The sequence below is a fragment of the Zonotrichia leucophrys genome, chromosome 14 (assembly GCF_028769735.1).
Source record: "Zonotrichia leucophrys gambelii isolate GWCS_2022_RI chromosome 14, RI_Zleu_2.0, whole genome shotgun sequence".
Classification (NCBI taxonomy): domain Eukaryota; kingdom Metazoa; phylum Chordata; class Aves; order Passeriformes; family Passerellidae; genus Zonotrichia; species Zonotrichia leucophrys.
The window spans coordinates 16,046,468-16,066,579 of record NC_088184.1 but is presented as its reverse complement, the minus strand read 5'-3'; the positions used below and the strand labels follow the sequence as shown (position 1 = coordinate 16,066,579).

At 60.3% G+C, this 20,112-nt stretch overlaps 1 protein-coding gene across 1 annotated transcript; it reads left to right on the top strand.

Annotated features, from left to right (window-relative positions):
• The first annotated feature begins 9,114 nt into the window (after window positions 1-9,114).
• On the top strand, window positions 9,115-19,301 carry HS3ST2 (heparan sulfate-glucosamine 3-sulfotransferase 2). The gene is made up of 2 exons (XM_064726154.1): window positions 9,115-9,583; window positions 18,133-19,301. Exons 1-2 carry the CDS (start codon window positions 9,150-9,152, stop codon window positions 18,749-18,751), a joined length of 1,053 nt encoding a protein of 350 aa, XP_064582224.1. The 5' UTR covers window positions 9,115-9,149; the 3' UTR covers window positions 18,752-19,301.
• Window positions 19,302-20,112: the final 811 nt, after the last annotated feature.

Genomic DNA, 20,112 nt, shown 5'->3' with positions numbered 1-20,112 from the left:
CTCCAGCTCCTGCTCATCCATACTGAGATGTGGCCCCCAGCCCAGGGGGAGTTCAGGTCAGGGGCTCTCTGTGGCTGGACTCCCCAGCCCTGGGATGAGCGGGCACTGCCCCCATTTACCTGAAGGTTTTGCTCCTGGGGCAGCACGTGCCCCAGCCTGTCTGTGCCGTCAGTGCCCATCTCTGTGCCCCAGCCTGTCTGTGCTGTCAGTGCCCATCTCTGTGGTGTGGCCTCGTGGCCCAGCCTGCTGGGTGCTGCTGGAGGGCAGAGCAGGCGTGGGCGTGGGCGAGGGCTGGTGCTGCTGGCACAGTTAATGGAGCTGGCACAGCCAAGCAGGAGCTGGGAAACAGCCGCTCCTGTCCCCGCTTGCCAGGACAGCCGGGCTACTCGCCATCTGCTTCCTGACCTGGATATTAAACTGCACTAGATGATTAAATTTGTCAATGGAAAGAAAGTTTTCTTCTGCCTGCCAGAGCCTTTTGCTCAAGTGAGCGTGGGCCAGGCACAGGGATGGAAGAAGAGAAGGAAGGCCAGAAGGATGGAAAGACTGAAGGACATCATGAAGAAGAGTGAGCCAGGTAATGGGCTGACCTCTGGATGGAGGCTGGGTTGTTTTTAACCAGGTACCTCACAGCCTACAGAGGAGCTTCCCAGGGACCTGGAACGCCCTGAAGTCCTTGGGGAGAGCATGGAGCATCCCAGTCAGTGCAGGTCACTTCAGCCCCTGCCACCACTGCACTTAAGGGCCAGCCCACCATGACCAGCCATCATCTCCCGTGGATGTGGGACACAAATCTCAATATGTGCACAGCTCTGCACAGATGGCACTGACAGGCAGGGCCCTGTGCAAGGCTGCTGGAGCACCCCTTCCCGCTGGGCAGCCCCCAGCTCCTTACACTTGTTACACTGGGCTAATTGGTTTTACAGAGATTGCTGGGTCACTAATTACGGAGCCTATTGAACAGCGTATCTCAGCTTAGGGATACAATTAAAAGTTCACCCTAATTAATCAGAGGTAATTAACAGACCTTGCATTTCTCTGACATTAATTAATCAAGGAATCCCGAGCAAATCAATGTAGGCGGGGGAGTCAGGGGACGGAGGGAGTGGTGTTGCAGAGGTGATGTGCTCCCTGACCCACTTTTCTGGGCTGGCAGCAGGGCTGGGGTCCCTACAGCCCCAACAGCATCTCTGTCGGCATCACCCCCTGCCCACTGCAGAGCTGGGCCCCGCTCTGCTCCCTCCTCAGCACAGCGTCCGTGTGGCCACAGTGACACAGGAGCTGGGTGCTGCTGCGGGTCTGGCCAGCGACAGAACTGCAGCATTGCCACCGGCGCTGCAAAGGTCTGGTGCTGCAGGGTCCTGCCTGCAGCCCACTGCATCCAGCCCACCAAGGTGTTCCTGCCCTGCTGCGCCCTTCCTCAGCACATCACACGGGCAGCAGTGCCCGTGCCCATGCAGGCTGTGTGCCCAGAGGACACGGGGCCAGCGGCTGCTGCAGCTGTGCCAATCGCCAGCCGTGGTTTGGCTGCAGCTGCCTCATCTCCATCTCCCCGAGGAGATGCGTATGGAGATAATCCAGACAAATGATAGATGGACATCGGTGGCTTGTGTATGGATCCGGCTGGGGGTCTGCAATATTTTGCTGCTAAGGAAGCCCTCATTTGTGGCATGATCGAGGACCCCATGCCAAATCAAGGAAATTGATGTGCTTGTAGTAGGAAACTTAATCACCAGAGGGGAAATGCCCACCTCGTTTTTCTCATGAAAGAGGAATGCAGTGCTTTGATTTTTGGCTCTAGTATAAACAGGGTGTGATTAAATATTGTTTCCCCACTCTTTCTTGTCATTAATCAGGATATAGCTGCAAGCACTGGGCGTGACGTGGGGACACTTGCTTTGATTCCTCAAGTTCTTAAATGGTTTTGTTCTCTTTTCAATCCCATTAAAAATAGCAGGCGGGGTGTTCAAAGTGCTCCTGCTGGAGAGAACTTCTGATCTGAAGGATGCGCGCTCATGGGGGACGCGCCTTCGGCAGGGAGCGCTACCCGCGGCTCCGCCCGCGCCTGCCGAGCGGCACCGCCGGGCCGGGCCGGGCCGAGCCGAGCCGAGCCGAGCCGAGCCGAGTCGGGCAGCCTCGGGAGGAGAGCTCCCAGCAGCCGGGGCAGTCAGTGCCCGCTGTGCCAGCACAGGCACCTGGCACGGGGAGGGGCAGGGCAGCCCGCCCCCAGGACCCTGCTGGGGCTGCGTTATCACCTGGCACGGGCACAGCCAGAGCCTGCAAAGAGCCTCTATCCACAGAGCCCATGGGCTGTGATCCGGGAGGGGAGCTGCAGGGAGCTGAGGGCCCTGGGAGCGGGACAGCGCTGAACACCCCGAGCTGAGCCCCCTCTCCCAGCAGGGCTCTCCTCCCGCCGCCCCTCTGCTGCCCGCCACGTCTGCCACCCCGGCAAAGAGAGAGCGCTGCCGGCAGTGGCTGTTTGGGGCTGTTTCCACAGGTGCAGAGCAGCGACAAAGCCGGCGGGCTGCCGGGAGCAGAGGGCAGGCCCAGGGCCAGCATTGCTGCTGGGACACCAGCACACGGGTCGGGACGGGCCCGGCTGATCGCAGCCCCTCTGCCCGGCCGGGCTGGCAGCGACCCGCGGCTCTGCTCCACGGTTCCTGCCCGGCAGCTGCACCGCGGGGCCCTGGCACGGGCACCGAGACGGGAGCACGTCACTGCTTCACTCCCACCTGTGCCCTGCACGCACTCACAGCTCCGGAGCCCATGGAAATGCACCAGAAACTGCTGTCAAACGAGTTAATTTTAGTCCAAAGCTGTCACCAAAGCTTCTGCTGTTCTGCCTGCCACAACCTCTCGTGTCTGGTACAGCCGTGTACCTGACCCTCCCTGGTACAGCCGTGTACCTGTCCCTCCCTGGTACAGCCCTGTACCTGTCCCTCCCCGGTACAGCCCTGTACCTGTCCTTCCCTGGTACAGCCCTGTACCTGTCCCTCCCTGGTACGGCCCTGTACCTGTCCCTCCCTGGTACAGCCCTGTACCTGTCCCTGCCCAGTACAGCCCTGTACCTGTCCTTCCCTGGTACAGCCCTGTACCTGTCCTTCCCTGGTACAGCCCTGTACCTGTCCCTCCCCGGTACAGCCCTGTACCTGTCCCTCCCCAGTACAGCCCTGTACCTGTCCCTCCCGGGCTGCCCCCCGAGCCCGCAGCCATGGCCCTGCCCAGCATCCCCACAGCGAGCCCGTGAAGGTGCAGGTGCCCTTTGGGCCCCCGAGCCCCAGGTGAGGTCACTCAGAACACCTCAGTTGGCTCTTGGGGAGGCTCTAAAAGCCTCCAGCAGTGCAGGGCTGTCAGTGCAGGGGGTGGCATTGCCTGGACTTTCTGCGTGTGCTGGCTCTGTGGAGGTCAGGTGGGTCCCCTGTGCTGTGCCCAGCTGCCCCAGCACCAGAGCCATAGGCTGGTCACCCAGGGGGAACAAGAGAAGGGAACCAGTCCCAGATGCCCAGCAGTCCCCAGGCAGAGGTGGGTTGATGTTGGTTTTGCAGGGACCCCTCCTGGGAGAGGCGCTGCTGCCTCCACAGCCTTCCTGCAGCCCCAGACCTCTGCCAGCACGTCCTGCTCTGCGGGTCCTTTGTGGCTTTTTAGCCAGCCCAAAGCTTTCAACGTGGGCAGTGACACCTCCTGACATGTGGAGGGGGACCCTCAGGGAAGTGAGGAAGAGGAGGGCAGGCCTTCCTCCACCTAGCCATGGTGCCAGAGGAGGCAGCAGCGTTGGGAACAAGAGTGAGTGACCCAGTCCTGTCCCTTCAGTGGGAACGGGGCAGCTCAGTTCTGATTTTCTGCCTTTGAGTTTACATAAGGCAAGGACGGGGTTACAGAGCTGTGGAAGAGCTGGGCTGAACATGCGGTGACACTGAAAACAAGCTTCAAAAAAAAATTTACCAGCTTGTGTTTGAGTACAGATTCCTCATTTGCAGTTAAATATAATTGTGAGGGTCTGTGAGCCAGAGAGATATTTCTAGTTATTGGAGAGCTAGCTCCTGCCCCTGTGATCCCCGAGGAATGATAATGAGATTTACCCTAAGCAGGCGCTGCGGAGAGCCGGGAGAGCTCCGTGCTGGTGTGTAGGAGAGCAGAGATGGTTACAGGGTCCCCGCCCGCCGCAGCACACAGATGAACCCTGCAACTGCATCATTTCTGCGCTGTTCACACCGTGCCTGCCGCCGACAGACCCGGGACGGCCGCCTGAGCCCTCCGGCACCAGGGAGGCGGCTCTGGCTCCTTGGGGCAGGAGGGATGCTCATGGGGAGAGCGGGATCCAGCCGCCCTGGGCAGCAGGACAAGGGAACCTGTGGGTCACCCTCGCCTGCCTGCACTGCCTCCGCCCGGAGCCCTTCCTTCCTTCTCTTGGGTTCTGGTGCATTCCCAGCCCGGCGCAGCCAGCAGGGGCCCAGTGCCGTGGGCTCAGCCCGCGGTCCCACAGCCGCTGCCTTCCCTGCTGCCTCCCCTGCCCAGGTGCTCACGGCTGGGACGGGGCCAGCCCAGCTGGCATCCTCATCCTCGGCAGGCAGCCCCGGGGCAGGGCCTGCTGGAGCCCATCCCAGCGGGAGCAGCAGCGGCCGCGGTGGGCAGCAGAGAGGGGCAGGGGCTGGGAGGGGCGCACACCCGTGCCCACCTCGGTTACGGTCTTTGCAGCGTCAGTGACAGATATGTAAGGATTAAATTGCAGTAATCTCTGTAATCTACTCAGTGAGATTAAACCCTCCCCCCCGCCCCCAGACTTTATCCCTTTCATTCCAGGACTCTTAGCAGTGATTACAGCCGGGGGAAGCCATTTAGCTTTTAAGCACCACTCCATCCTGCTTAAAAATGCATTTCAGAATCAAATGAGTTTGTGCAACACAGCCAGGGCTGGCTGCTCCGGCTGGGCAGGAGGCTCAGAATTAGGACCAAAGTAGCTTGAGTCAGAGTCAAAATTAAATTTATTGTTTCTGACCTTATTGAGAATACAGTGCATTTACAACTGATTAATGAGGCTTAACAGGAGTTCAGACCCAATTGAAGGCAGCTCCACGGCCTGCACTTCCATCCTGCTGTCTGACGGGCACTTGGAGAGTCCACTGGCCTTAGGAGACCCCGGAGTGCAGAGCTGGGAGATGTGCCAGCCTCGGGAGGGGTGTGAAGGAGCCGAGGGGCTGTGCCAGGCAGGAGCAGCCCCGGGAGCAGCCCAGGGGCCAGGGCAGCTCAAGTGCCATGAGCTGATGGGGCTGAGCACCGCTCCCAGCCTCTGCAGCACCCAGCCGGCGGCTCCCGCCAGGCCAGGACGGTGCGAGGCTGCACCGGGGACAGGGCACCACTGGAACGGTGTGAGTGGTGACAGTGAGTCACCGGTGAGAGCTGAGGGTGCTGCAGTGATCCTGGAGACTTTGGGAGTGAGGATGCAGTCCCAGTGCTTGTGGTGCTTGCGAATGGCTGAGTCCTGCTGGCCTGTGCCCCCCACAGCATCCTGGGGATGTGTAGCAAGCCTCTGAGCACCATCAGCTCTGATCCCCATCCTTGCACCCTCCTGGTCCCTCACAGGATCTGGCTCAACTGCATCCCTCTGCCCCACTGCCCAACTCCAAAACGCCCAAGTGTCCTTTTAGCAGCTCCAAGTTTCCTGCCAGGACAAGGAGAACAGGGAGGCACTTGAGCAGCAGGCCTGGTGTCTGTTTCAGGAGCTCATCAGGGCCGTGAGGCTGCAGCAACTCAGCTCTGGCTGCCCTGCAGCACTGAGGATCCCCCTGTCCCTGCACATGCAGAGCTCAGCCTGATTCCCAACACAAGAGTAGGGGACAGTTTGTCAGCCCAGAACCAAAATGTTCTTAATGACATCAATATTAGATACAGAAAACCGGACTAACAGTGACACTTTGGCACGGAGCACTTTCTTTGGCTCTGCAAATAAATTCTAAACTTGTTCTGTTCTGCCTTCAACATGGAGACATAATGGGCAGGACACCACTTTTAATTTCATTTGTTCTTTCTAGTGTGCACTTTACTGCTTCCCTATTCTTTTAGGTTTCATGTGCTCCTGGCACAAACTTTGTGTATTTCTGTAATAATCTCCTGGTCCCTACACTTGTAGGGAGCTTTTCTCTCTGCCTGCCTGGCAGCTGTCTGTGCTTGGGGTGAGCCCTGGGCCAGGTCCTCCCAGGAAAACACAGAGCTGTGAGCCCCCAGCAGTGGTTCCTGCTGCTGTCAGCTCATGCTGTGGTGAGATCAGTCTCTCAGAGGGGAAACAGGGCAAAGGGGCTGGCCTGAGGCCTGAAGACAGGCCCCAAATCCCTTCTGTGGGGTCTGTCATGAGCGCTGTTCGGCCACAGCCCCACGGTGCCTGAGCCAAGGGCTGCTCTGAGCAGGGAGGAGCAGGAGAGGCTGCAGGGCCATACTGGAGAAACTGCCCTGGGCAAAGGAGCACTGAGGAGCTGCAGGTGGCCTGGGAGGGACAGGATGTGGGGTCCTTCAGGGTCAATGTCAGACAAGGCAGTGGGGTTCCTGCTTTGGTAAATGTACAGACAGAGACTGGAGAGTTTGGGAGTGATGAAGGAGGCAAGATGAGAAAGATCTGCTTGGGAACAGAGCCAGGGACCCAAGAGGGATGGGGAGGAGAGGGAGCACTGGTGGGACCCTGAAAAGTGGCTAAGGGAGGTGGGGAAGAGAAGATGAAGGAGAGGATGGCATCAGGCTGGGAGCAGGATGCAGCACCAGCTCCACAAAGGACCAGGTGAGGGGGCAGAAGGGGCAGGATGTTTCCTGGAGTTCTTCTCCAGCCCCCATGCTGCAAGGCACTGGTTGGGGAGAGGGTACCTTCTGCAGTGATCCCGTGGGCTCCTTCCTCCTGCAATGCCAGAGCCTGGCACCCCACACTGGGGATCCCACTGGGGGCTGGCTCCCAGGGCTCTGTTAGCACAGGCAGCAGGGCCGGCAGCGTGCTGATGGCACCAGAAAGCTGTTGTTTATGTGGAGTGGGGCGTAAACAGCAAACATGTAATGGAAAAGACGTGCCCTGCACAGATACAAAGACTGGAAGCGAAATTGTCGGTTTTACAAAACATTCCTCCCTTGCAAGCGGAGAAACCTGGAGGTGTTGAGGCATCCGCAGCAGCTTTATTTATCCAGACGCCTCTAATGTTCATGCTTAGGCAATGTGTCTGCTGCCGAGGCTGGATCACCACATGGAGGTGGTGATCTAAAACGGAAAAAGCAACTTTTCCACAGATTTGGCAGTTTGTCATGGAGAGGAACTAAGTGACAGATACTTTCCACCGTAGAAAGCAGAACCTGCCAATGCCTGGCCCCTCAGGTACCTCCGGCCCTGCTGTCGCTGCCCGGGCAGGGCAGTGGCCCTCGGAGAGGAGGCTGAAGTCCTGTGGGCTCTGTCAGTGCCAGGGCCCTGCCGGCCCTGTGCTGGCTCTGGTGCAGCGTGTGAGGGGCAGAACCAGCCCAGGGTGCGTTCACACCGGCCAGGGATGGCCCAGGGCGCACTCACACCTGTCAGGGATGGCCCAGGGCTGTCCTCTGGGCTGGTGCTGTGCCCATGGCTCCATCCCCTGCTTTGAGCCACACAGAGGGGCTGGGGCTCAGCCCTGCCTGCCACAACCTGCTGCCACACAGACCAGTGCACTGTACCCAATGTCCCAAAAAGAAAAACCCGTGGGTCACTGAGGATGATGAGGTTTGTCTCCACAAGGATTCAGCCCATCCTCTAGATCCAGAGCTCTCCTGAGGCAACAGGATGTGTCTTCCTGGAAACTCCATTCCTGCTCCCAGGGAGGAGCAATGCCATGCTCCAGCCAGGTGAGAGCCTGCAGGCAGCTCTGCTTTTCATTTTTTTCCATTGTTTCTCAGGTCTGCACCGAGTTCTGAGTGTTGCACAGGAGGGAACCTGGTCCCCGCCCTGGACTGGCAGCCGGGAGCCTGCGGCGTCCTCGTTTGTGTCGGGCTGGCACTTCTTGCCTGTCTCTCCCTGTCATCATTCTTCCCAAGGAACGAGACAAGTACTTTTCTGCAGCCGATCAAGCTTCTAGTGCTGAGCGAGCAGGAGCGATGGCTGCTAATGTCTGAGCGGTGCCGCACGCAGCCCTGTGGCTCAGCGGGAGCAGCCAAGCGGAAGCGTGGGATGTCGGGGTGCAAGGGGAAAGGAAAGAACAGAGGAGCCGGGGATGGGGATGGAGCAGTCCGCATTCAGACTGTGCCACAGCCGGTGGGCTTCCCGGCTCAGCCTGCATGTGGGACATCAGAGCCGGGACAGGCGGGGCTGAGCAGCCCCAGCCCGGCAGTGAAATTTAATTCATGCGTCACTCTTTAAAGCTTTCCCTCCTACTTACCGGCGGCACGGCGGCGGCCGATGGCTGCTCCTCCTGCCCTCCCGAGGACAGAAGCGATGCTGCCGTGGGGCGGCCCCGCTCGGGGGCGGATGGTTCGGGCAGCGCGGCTCCGGCACCGGGCTGGGGCACCGGGCACCGGGCACCGGCCGTGACCCTGGCAGCCCCGAGCCCCGGCTGCCGCTCCCGGCGAGCGCTGCTCGCCCCGCTCCGCTGCTCACCCCGCTCCGCCGCTCCCCGCTCCCGGGCCGAGGGTGCGCGGCTGCGGGGACGGAGGCGGCTGCCCCCGGCTCCACAGCGCTGCTTCGAGCGGCTCAGGGCTGGATGTGGGGGCAGAGCGGGGCAGGGCCGGGCGGGACAGCGCGACCGGGGACGGGACGAGCGCATGGCACCGGGGCCGGGCAGGGCGGCACTCGCGGGCAGCCCGGTGCCGGGAGGAAGGGCACCCCCGGCACGGCCCGGCCCGGCCCGGCCCTGGGGAGGCACCGGCCGCCGAGCGGCCGCGGGGGCTCCGGGAGGCGCTGACGTCAGGCGGCCCCTTAAATAGCGACGCAGCCGCCGCTGCCCCGGCATTTCCCGCGGAGGCAGCGCGGAGCCGCCGCCGCCCGATGGCGGGGATGGCCGCGGCGGGGCGGCGGGCGCAGGGGGGCCGGGGCGGGCGCGGCCCCCTCGGGCGGCCCGGCCGCGCCGCCGCGTAGCCGCGGGCGATGCCGGAGCGGCCGCGCCGGGGCCGGGGCGCCGGGCCGGGGCCCGCCGTGCCCGGCGGCGCGGCCCCATGGAGCCATGGCGCGTAGGGCGCCGAGCGGGCGGGCCCCGGCCGTGGCTCCGGCTCCGTCCCGGCGGCTGGCAGGGAGGGTCCTCGTCCTCTTCACGCTGTCGCTGTCCTGCTCGTACCTGTGCTACAGCCTCCTGTGCTGCTGCGGCAGCCCCGCCGCGCCCCGCGCCCGCTGCCCGCCCGCCCGCGCCGCCGCCGCCAAGAAACTTCTGCAGCAGTCGCGGCCGTGCGGGCGGGCGGCCCCCGCCCCGCCGGCCGGCAGCGCCCCGGGGCCCGCTCGGCCCGGCACCAAGCGCCTGCCGCGGGCCATCGTGGTGGGCGTCAAGAAGGGCGGCACCCGCGCCGTGCTGGAGTTCATCCGGGTGCACCCCGAGGTGCGCGCCCTGGGCACCGAGCCCCACTTCTTCGACAGGAACTACCACCGCGGGCTGGAGTGGTACAGGTGAGGGCGGGGGGCTGCGGCACCGGCCCCCGCCCGCCCCGCGCACCCCTTGGCCGTCCCGCGTCCCGGAGCGTCCCCGTCCCCCCGCACCGCGGGCACCGCCGCCCGCTGCCCGTCCCCGCTCCTCTCCCGGCGCTCTCGCTCTCGGTGCGGACTCGGTCCGCGTTCCTCGGTCACTCGGTGGAGCCGGCGGGGCCGGAGCGCTCCCGGCAGGCGGCGGGGGCTGTCTCCCGGCCGCACTCCGGGAGTTTTCCTTAGTCTCTTCTTGCTGTAGCCGAGTGGGTCGCGGCTCGGTCCTGTCCGTTCGCCGGTGCTCTCGGCTGCAGCCCCCCGAGCCCTGGCCCTGCCGGTAGGCGCCCCGGAGCCGGGACGATGCCAGGGCATCCCTTCCATCCCGTCTGAGGAAACATTTGCCTGGGTGAACGGTTCTCCAAAACGCGTGAGTGCCTGCACGGGACGCCCTGTCCTCCCGCAGCCCTGCTCGGTGCGCCCCGCACGCTTCTGCTGCCGGCTTTGATCGCTGGCTCCTGAGAGGGACAGTCCTTGTCCTCTGCCATCTCCTCTCTCTGAACTCGAGTGACTGTGGAGCTATATGGAATCTCTAATCATTTGCAGAGGTCAGCGAGTCCAGCAGGAGATGGTGGGATTTAATTTCCGTAAGGGCTTCTGTGAGGTGCGGTGGGCGCTCCGGAGAGGCAGTGCGTGCCGCTGTAAGCAGGTCACAGCGCCCGTGGGCTCAGCGGTGCTGCCGGCGCTCAGCCCCTGCTCCCCGAGGTTCCCCCAGTGTTCTGGCAGTGCTCGCTGTGCTCTTGGACAGGGCTGGGTGCCTTTGGGCAGGGCCACGGCGCTTCTGCTGGGCATCAGCCTCGGGAGGCCGAGCGGGGCTTGGCCGGGCCCCGGCTGCCTGTAGCTCAGAGGAGGGGAAAGGGCTCTGTCTGTCTGTGTGTCGGAGCACCGTGGTGGCAGAGGAGGCAGCCTGTGGGGCACACCAAGCTCTCCTGCCTCCATCCCGACGGCGCTTTCCTGGGAGAGATGTGCCCAGTTCCACAGCAGGTCGGTGCCAGTGCAGGCAGGTGGGAAGTCAGTGTGGCATGGTGCTCACTCCCAGCTCTGCTCGGCTCCTGGTGGCTGGGGCTCGTGCAGGCATGCATGGAGACCTGCAGCGCTGCTGCCCTGTGCTGAGATCCTTTGGTGCCCGTACTGCTGGCAGGTGTCAGGAGAGCCAGGACGGGCACAGGTGAAGCTTATTGAAGCTTTTTCCTTCTCTTGAGGGTGTCCTGCATCATGCCCCATTCCTCCTGCTCTTCAGAGAGTAGCTACAGCAATACCCTTGATCTGCTCTTGCCTCTCTTGGCAGGTCTGTGTCATTCCAACGTCCTCCCCAACATCAGGCACTGTCACCCCTCCTGCACCCCCCAAAAGCCTGCAGCTGTGAGCAGCCCTGCAGCACAGGCATGTGAGGACAGTGCTTTCTCTGGAGACATCCAAAGTGGCAGGATAGGTGATGGAGCAGAAGATGGGTCCTAGCTGAGCCCTGGCTCCGAGGGGAGCTCCATGGGCTCATCACCTAGCTGGGAAACAGCTCCCCAAATCCTGAGCTGGGATCCTTCCCTGCAACCCTGTGTCTGTGACTGATGTGGGCTGTGCTTCCCGTGTGCTGTCAGTGTGGGAAATGTGGGGCTGGGAGCCTCATGGGCAGTGCAGGACTGACCTGTGACACTCCTCCCTTATGAGGTTTGGGACACGGAGCCTGCCCTGAATGAGGGGACAGACCCTGCCTGGGATGGTGCTGAGCAGGAGCTGTGCCCTCTCCCCTCAGGCTGGCACTGAGGGGCTGCAGCAGTGTGCAGCTGGGCAGACACCTCCCACCCTGAGCCGTTGTTCCATCTGGGATGCTCCATGAGAAGGGACCTGTCCATGGCCAGGAGGGATGCAGGGTGGTTTTGGGGTGAGTGGGAGCAGCAGTGGGAGCATGGCCAGGTGAGCAGCGCCCTGCCCCAGGGCCCAGCTCTGTCTGGATCAATAGAGAGATCACGCCAGAGCAGCGGGGCCTGCAAATTAGTTCAGCTAAAACAATTAAATGACACTTCCTTGGTTTTATTACCTTATTTTTTTTTAAACTGACAAATGTGCCAAAACTTAAGCACAGAGGCTGCTAAAGTATAAAATGTGGAATTGATTTTCCTCCTTGCAACTGGAGCAATTAATGTGGAGCAGGTCTAACCCACAGTGGGATAAGCTGCTGTGGCTCTGCCAAGAGCCTGGGAGCAGGGAGCAGAGTCCTGCCCGTGGCCATGGCCCACAAGGGCAGAGCAGAAGCTGGGCAGTGGATGTGGGGGCTCTGAGGGATTGTGGGGGGCTCCTGCCCGGACCCCAGAGTGGGGGGCTGCCCCTGGCCTGGCTGGGGCTGTGTTCAGCCTCTGGCTGGGGAGAGCAGGCGCTGCCAGGCTGCTGGAGGGTGGTGACTGCAGCCTGCCCGGGGCACTGACCCCTTGGCAAGGCAAAGGTAAAGGCATTCCCTGGTGTGAGCAGAGACTTTGCCTGCAGGAGCCCTGGCTGCTGATGCCGAGTCAGCCGTGTCTTGTGCCCCAGTGGGGACCCAAGTGGAGAGACCAAGCTGGTCTCTGGTGCAGTTGCACGTAGCGTGAGAAATGAGCCCCTCTGATGCTCCAGAAACGTTGGTTATCATTTTCTCACATTTTCCCCTGCCCTGGCATTTGTCTGACGCAGAGATGGCAGAGCTAGCGGGAGGGGACACCTCCTCATCTGCTGCCCTTGCCTCTCCAAATGTCATGCTTGTTCACAGCTGCTCTCATGGTGCCTCCTGCCTCAGCTGCTGCCGTGGCCCGGAGCAGCCCCAGCTCTCCGTGCAGGGGGGCGAGGGCTGGGCAGAGCCAGGCCCGGGGATGAGGGCTGGGCAGAGCCAGGCCCGGGCATGAAGGCTGGGCAGAGCCAGGCCCGGGGATGAGGGCTGGGCAGAGCCAGGCCCGGGGATGAGGGCTGGGCAGAGCCAGGCCCGGGGATGAGGGCTGGGCAGAGCCAGGCCCGGGTGAGGCTGGCAGAGCCAGGCCGGGATGAGGGCTGGGCAAGAGGGCAGACCCGGCAGGGGAGTAAAGCTGGGCAGAGCCAGGCCCGGGGGTGAGGGCTGGGCACAGCCACACCCGGGGACGAAGGCTGGCCACAGCCAGCCCCAGCTCCCCACTGTGGGACCGCCACCCAGGGCTGCCACTCACCGGCTCCACGCCCTGAGCCCCGTGCTGCTCCCAGTTCCCATCACTCTCTAATCCACCTCATTAGCTACAGATACACTACAGGAAAGATATTTTTAGCAAGGTCTGTTTTAAGACAACTGAAACCAAACAGCAGCTTCTGGGGAATATCGATTCATTACCAATCCTGCACTAAATGTTCAATATTGAGCTTTTTCCTGCTGTGAGTAGTGTGGGCCAATAACCTTCAATATTTTCCAGAGCACGGGGAAGGTGGTGTGATTTAAATTGCCGTTAATTTGAGTAGTGACTCCATTTGCAGCATCTCAGGGTGCAGTTTTCTTTATCAGGATTCCTGAGTGGTCCTGTCAGGTGCCCCAGGGCTGTTTTCACAGAGAGGGGCTTTTCCCTGTGGCTGCAGCAGCAGCAGGCTGAGCCTGGCTGGCACCCGTCCTGCGGCTGCCACAGCCGAGCCCTGAGGCGGTGCTGGCACAGGGCAGAGCCCTCTGGTTCTGCACAGACCCGAATGCCCTGATCCCAGGGATGGCACCTGTGCCCAGCCTGGCTCTCCTGTACGGCCGGGACAGGTCCCTGTAACTCTGCCCCCATCCCTGCCCTGTCTCTGGGTGCCCAGGCACTGCCGCTGCCCCGGAGCACCCTGCAGGACCCGGCTGTGTCCCCGAGCCCCCGGGGCTGTGGCACGGCGAGCACGGAGCCGGCAGACGCTAATTGCTCCCGGCCACTGCTAATTGCTGCCGGCTAATGGCCGGGCTGGCACACGCACAAATGGGAGCCCATTAGGCTTTGCCCGGGACATGGCTGTGGGCTTTACTGACAGTGCATTTGGGTGAAGTTAATTAGTGAGACGAGAGGAAGGCAGCAGCTTCAAGGATGCTTTGAAATTTCCTTGACTTCAGAGAGTGCCCTGGCTCTGGGGAATGTGCCTGGAACCGTGGCACATAGTGCTGCATGAGGCTGTGTGGGCAGCGTTCCCTGGGCACTGCCCTGCCCTGCACTGCTCCTGCACAGCTCCTGCTGACCTGCCCGGGCTGTGCCAGGTGCTGCCAGACCCTCACTCGGCCCAGGAGAGCTTCCCTGTCTGGGGAGCTGGGGGAGATGCTGAGGTGAGCTCCCGTGGGTGCCTCGCCTTTGGTGTTAAAGACGTGAATATCAGCTCCGTTCCTTCACCTTGCTTGTAATCTGCAGTTTTCTCACCTTGCTTTGGAGGCACCACACTCAGCTGGTGAGCTGGCACACCACGGGCCAGGCTGCCCTGGGAGGCTGGTGAGGAAAGGCCAGCAGGCCCTGGGTGTCCATGGTGGGGCCAGGCCGTGCCCACAGTGTGTGCCCAGAGCTGAGCACACAGGGAGCAGGGCCAGAGCTGCCCACAGGGCCTCGGGGTGATGGGCAGCCCCAGGAGCCATTGGAGGCGTTTGTGCTTGGTTGTACTGTCCGTGTGCCATCTGCACTCAGCTGGCACAGGGAGGACACCATGGCTCTGACACGGGAATTGGGAACTGCTGCAGCAGCTGGGGCGCAGGCAGAGGTTTCAAAAACGAGTATTCCATTTTGGAGTTTCAGCTGTGGAAGGAGTTGCCTTAGAAATGGGAAGGGGTGAGTTCCAGGCAGTCCATGAGCAGGGCTGAGCTGGGCTCTGTGCAGGAAGCCCTCCCTCATCTCCTGCTCTTTGCCAGCTCCACTGCCCTCAGAGCTGGCATTGGCCTTTGCCAGGCCCTCCACCAGTGCTGAGCAGTTACGGAGGAGGGTGAGAGTCACACATAGGTGTGTGCATGTGAAGGGCAGTGGCAGTGTGCCCTCTGGAAAAGAATCTCTTGACTTAAAGGACACTGCAAATCTCTGGAGCATTTAAATGATTAAAAATGAATCAGCAACAAAGTTAATTACTGTGTTCGCTCTGCTTTTATGCATGGAAATGTCCCTCATTAGCTGTCTGCAAGCGCTGGTGTAAATTCTTTGAACATAAACATTTATTAAAGGGAGCTGCTCCATCATTAAATCCTGGCTGCAGTAGTGTGGGGTGGTGGCAGGGGGCCGTGGGGCTCAGCCAGGGGCCCTCGGGGGTGTTTGTGGCTGTGGGCATGGGGCTGTGTCTGCAGGCTGGGCATGCACCCGGTGTGTCCTGCTGGCCATGGCAGTGCCCACCCTGGGCATGCACCCGGTGTGTGCTGCTGGCCATGGCAGTGCCCAGCCCCGTGGGTGCCAGGGTGGCAGTGCTACTGGGGATCCCCTCTGTCCCCTGAGCCCCTCGCAGCCCTTGGCAGGGTGCTGCAGCCCTCAGCCCTCATTGCTGTGCCCTCCATGGCCCCTGGGATATGTCTCAGCCACAGATTTTTATTTCCATCACACCTCGGTTCTTACACATTTAACCAGTTTTGTTAAACTAAACCAGTTTTTAACCAGTAACTTGGTTTAACCAGTTCTGTTCAAACTTCCCGAGGCTGCCAGAAGTGGCTTTGCTGGAGCTTTCATCCCCCACTGCCACCCACGGTCCTGCTGAGCAGAGGTGCCAGGCAGGAGCTGAGGGTGCTGCCAGCCGTGTGTGCACCCGTGGCACGGCACAGCATGGCACGGCATGGCACAGCTCAGCCCTGCCGGGAGCAGTGCCAGCTCCTGTGCCTCCCTGCTCCCCTCCCAGCACAGCACGCTGCAGCTGGAGCCGCTCACAGCCCACCCTCCTGCTGCTGGCATCAGCTGGCACAGGGGCAGCAGGGCCCTCACCGCAGAGCTGGCACTCGGGGCTTCTGCCAGATTAAGCCGTTTGTTTGCATGCCCCTGAGCAGATGGAGCCAGGGCGGTGCAGGCCAAGCTCTGCACACAGCAGGGACTGACCCAGAGCTGCTGGGGCAGGGCTGTGATGGGATCATCAGTGGGCACTGCCCTCCCGCTCTTATCTGCAATATCTCAATTGTTTGATGAGATTTGGTACAAATTCCTCCCTGGGAGAGTGTTTCACGCATGTTCGACATCAAAGCAGCGCAGCAGTGAGGGAGTGCATGTTTCTTTAATGTGGGAGTGTTGTAGGGGCCGCAGGGTGCCCAAAGGCAGATTATAACAAAATTAATAATTCAGGCTCGGGAAGGTGCTGGTGAGAGTTAACCCCTTCAGGGCGAGCCGCTGCCTCCGTGCTGGCACAGCCAGGCCTGGCTCTGCATTGCTGCCCAGCACCTCTGGGGTGGGGGGGCACAGCTGGGCACAGCAGCTCCCCTGGGCTGTACCCACCTGTCCCCATGTCACTAACATGGGCAACCTGTAAATCTGGGCTGAAGGGAGTGTCAGTGCCCGTATCAAGTGGCAATAAAGGGCTTTAAGCATTGGGCAGCTCTAAAGCAATCAATCTCTAACTCAAGAGGAATCAATGCTGTCCCTGCAGCCAGAGCAATGTGCTGAGTGAGTGCCCAGCCATCCTCCCCCTGCCAGTGTCACACCCCCGTCCCCAGCTGGCACCGCTGGCTCAGCACACGCCAGGGGCAGTGCCAAGGCCAGCTGGGGACAGCAGCAGAGCCACAGGAGCAGCTCCTGGCTCAGCCCTGGCCACGCACTGTGGCACCAAGAACCTTCACACCTGCACCTGCCAGCCCGGGCCTTAGAGCTGTGTGACATGCTATTTGTATGCAAATAACCCTGGGAGTGCACAAGTCCAAAAATATTATTTTAAAGTCTGGTGTAATTAAGTTTGCCATGCATTTCCCTGCTCCTGCAGCCCTGGGGATCCTGCTGTTAGCGGGAAAATGAATGCCTGGATGACATCTCTCCCCCTTGCATGGCTTCACTGGTGATTTATTTATCTGCCCGTGCTGTGTTTTGTTGTCTCAGCAGTCTCTGTTGCTCATGAGCAGCAAACACTGGGAGTCCATTTAAAAAAAAACAACTCTTGTCTCATTTCAGTAATTTACTATGCAGAGGTTTTGTGTTTTTCATAATGGATTAGAACCTGTAATTTTGTATTTTGAATGCATGGACCTAATAACTCACGTAATGAAAATCTAACAGGCTTGAGGATGAGCCATTAATGAAACAGCAGTTTTATGATCCTCCACAATATATTGTAATAGTGAATCACTTACAGAGCTGTCCTGCGCTGATTTATGATGAAACTTGTTTGTGATGTGGAGATAGAACCATGTGCCTGCACTTCCTGACGGTCATTAACCAATGGGAATCATAATCGGGATTTATGGGGTTTGAAGCAGAGCAGTGGGAAAGGCCAATTAAGCGCCATCCGTGCTCAGGTACCTCAGTGAACCAGCCCTGCTAATTTATGCTGACTAATTAGTTTGTTTTCTCTCCAATTAGGAGGCTGGTCAAGAGCACATGGGGGTGCGTGGGATGGTGCCCTCAGCAGGTGCCACCCCTCCCTGCCATGCCCTGGCTCTGCTCTGCCATCTCTGTGCTCTGCTCACCCAGGTGCTCTGGGCTGCTCTTGCTCCCAGTCAGGTCTTTCATCACCCAAAGCCGCCGGCCATGGGCTGTGCTTTGGGGATGCCAGGTCCTGGTCACTGCATGGCCCAGCCTGGGGAGCCCTGGTGGCCCTGGCCGCTGTCTGGGTTTGTGACAGAGATAACCTGGTGGCTCGGGCTCTCTGGGGGATGGCGCAGGCAGGGATGCACAGAGGGATGGGGTGTTGGGGTGCTGGCCTCATCCTGGCTGCCACAGCTCCCTGTGCACTCCAGCCAGGCATTCCCTACCTGTCCCTGCCTGCTCAGCCAGGGCACCTCCAGTGTCATGCATCTGACTGCAGTGGATTTGATAGTTTACTCTAGTAGTACAAGACCAATTTATAAATCTTTCCGTCCCATTAGGTTTTATTTGATTTGGATGTTCAGATGTCAAAGCAAATGATTTAATTAGTGCTAAGCTGGGCTGCAGGGATGCTGCATTTCCCCCAGGCTGGTGCTCCTTGCCTGGCCTGCAGCCCAGCTGCCAGTGCCAGAAACAGATGTGTGTACCCAGGAGCCCATTTGGAGCTCCTGGGCCTGGCCCATTTGGACTCAGCTCCCACTGGCAGAGCAGCACAGCTCCCAGGGTTCTGTCCATTGCTCCCCAAGGCTGCTTGTGGTGGTGGTGTTGTGGCACAGCCATCCCACTCCTGCATCCTGGCACTGGACACACACTGGTGTGAGTGTGGGGCTGCCAGTGCCCCTGTCCTCTGCCAGGCTGTCCCCTGGGACTGGGATGGACCTGGAAGCCATCCATGGCCAGGGTCCTGTGCCTGCGTGGTCCCACTGGGAGGGGACACGTCACCAGCCCCATGGCGCTGCCACCACCTCCCGGTGCCAGTCCCGGCTCCTCCCTTACCATGCCCCTCTGCTTCGCCCGCAGGAGCCTGATGCCACGAACCCTCGACAGCCAGATCACGGTGGAGAAGACGCCCAGCTACTTTGTGACCAAGGAGGCCCCGCGGCGCATCTTCAACATGTCCCGGGACACCAAGCTGATCGTGGTGGTGCGCAACCCGGTGACCCGCGCCATCTCGGACTACACGCAGACGCTGTCCAAGAAGCCAGACATCCCCACCTTCGAGGGGCTGACCTTCCGCAACCGCAGCCTGGGGCTGGTGGACACCTCCTGGAACGCCATCCGCATCGGCATGTACGCCGTGCACCTGCAGAGCTGGCTCCAGTACTTCCCCCTGTCCCAGATCCACTTTGTCAGCGGCGAGAGGCTGATCACGGACCCGGCGGGCGAGATGGGCAAGGTCCAGGATTTCCTGGGCATCAAACGGGTTATCACTGACAAGCACTTCTACTTCAACAAGACAAAAGGCTTTCCGTGCCTGAAGAAGTCAGAGAGCAGCGGCTTGCCCCGCTGCCTTGGCAAGTCCAAGGGCAGGACTCACGTGCAGATAGACCCCGAGGTGATCGAGCAGCTTCGGGACTTTTACAGACCTTATAACATCAAATTCTATGAAACAGTCGGGCAGGACTTCAGGTGGGAGTGAGTGTCCAGGAGCAGAGCTGCACTGACAGGAAGCTGCAGTGTTCTCTAAGGAGGGCCCAAGGGGCTGGAGCCAGGACCCCTCAGCCCATCCTGCCCAGAATTGCGGGCAGAGACAGGCAAGGGGGTCCCCTGTCCCTTAGGGGTCTGCAGTGCTCTGGAGAACCAAGACAAGGAAGACTCAGATCCTGCTGCAGCCACCAGGCTAAGGGATGGGTGCCCGGCAGCACTGCCTGTCCCAGCGAGCCAGCAGCCACCTCTGTGGGCTCCTGTTTGCTCTGAGCACCGCAAGGTCCCTGGGCCACGGGGATGGCCCCGTCTGCAGCCTGTGCCCAGGCTGCTCCAAAGCACAGCCCTCTGTGTCCCACAGCAATGGGTGCTCCTGGACAGTGGCAGTGGGACTGTCCCTGCCAGGCAGAGCTGCACTTTGTCATTGCGCGCCATGTGTACCCCTGAGGACAGTGAGATGTATCTGCTTGACAAAGAATCTATGGAAAATGTTGTACTGATATTTTGTCCTGTGAATAAAGCACAGAATCCTGCTGTTACGGGTACTTTAGTGGCACTAGTTTCCTTGTTCAGCTTGTGATCCCTTCATGTAAATAAAGTGGCTTCCACCAGTCCGAATGCATGGGCTGTTCTTAGGACAGGGCTGGGCAGAGCTGGGGGGCACGGGGAGCCCCCACACCCCCAGGCAGGCGAGGGAACGGGCAGGGGCTCGGGCAGGACAGGCCTGACATGACCAAGGGGAAGCTGTGGCACAGCCCTGCCTGGGGCTGCCCAGGCTCATCCCCTGGCACAGGCTGGGATCTCTCACAACGGTGCACAGTGACCATGTGGGGATGCAACACACCATGGACCAGTTTGCAAGGCCTCACTGAGAGTGATTAGTGACCAGTGAGCTCTAATAGGAAAAAATTGGAGTTAATTAGTGGACACCTAAGAGAGCCCCATCTGCATCTCTGCCAATGCCAGCCACAGGAGAAGACAGCAGAGAGGGGACCCAGAGGCAGGTATGGGCAGGTGGAGGGAGAGATGGGAATTAATGGCCATTGACAGGAAAATGGGATATTTGCTTGTATGATTTTTCCTTTAAAGGAGAAAAACATTCGCAGCGAGACTCACAAATCCCAGCCTCACAGTAGAAAAGCCATTTCCAATCCACTCCAAGGAGGCAGAAGGTGCCAGGTTAGATTGATCCTTCTGACAATACTGTATTAGTGGGAAATTAGAGCTGGAGCCTGAGGAAACTGCTGCGATATCAAACAATTACTTTACATTTGTCCTTACAAATGGAGGGAGCAGAAATGTGCTTAAATCAAGTATTAGCTTTCCAAAGGGTGAGCAAATGAGGGCACAGGCAGG

Coding starts and splice junctions, on each gene's coding strand:
- HS3ST2 (XM_064726154.1), top strand. CDS start 9,150: ATGGCGCGTAGGGCGCCGAGCGGGCGGGCCCCGGCCGTGGCTCCGGCT. Junction 9,584..18,132: donor CGCGGGCTGGAGTGGTACAG/GTGAGGGCGGGG, acceptor CTTCGCCCGCAG/GAGCCTGATGCCACGAACCC.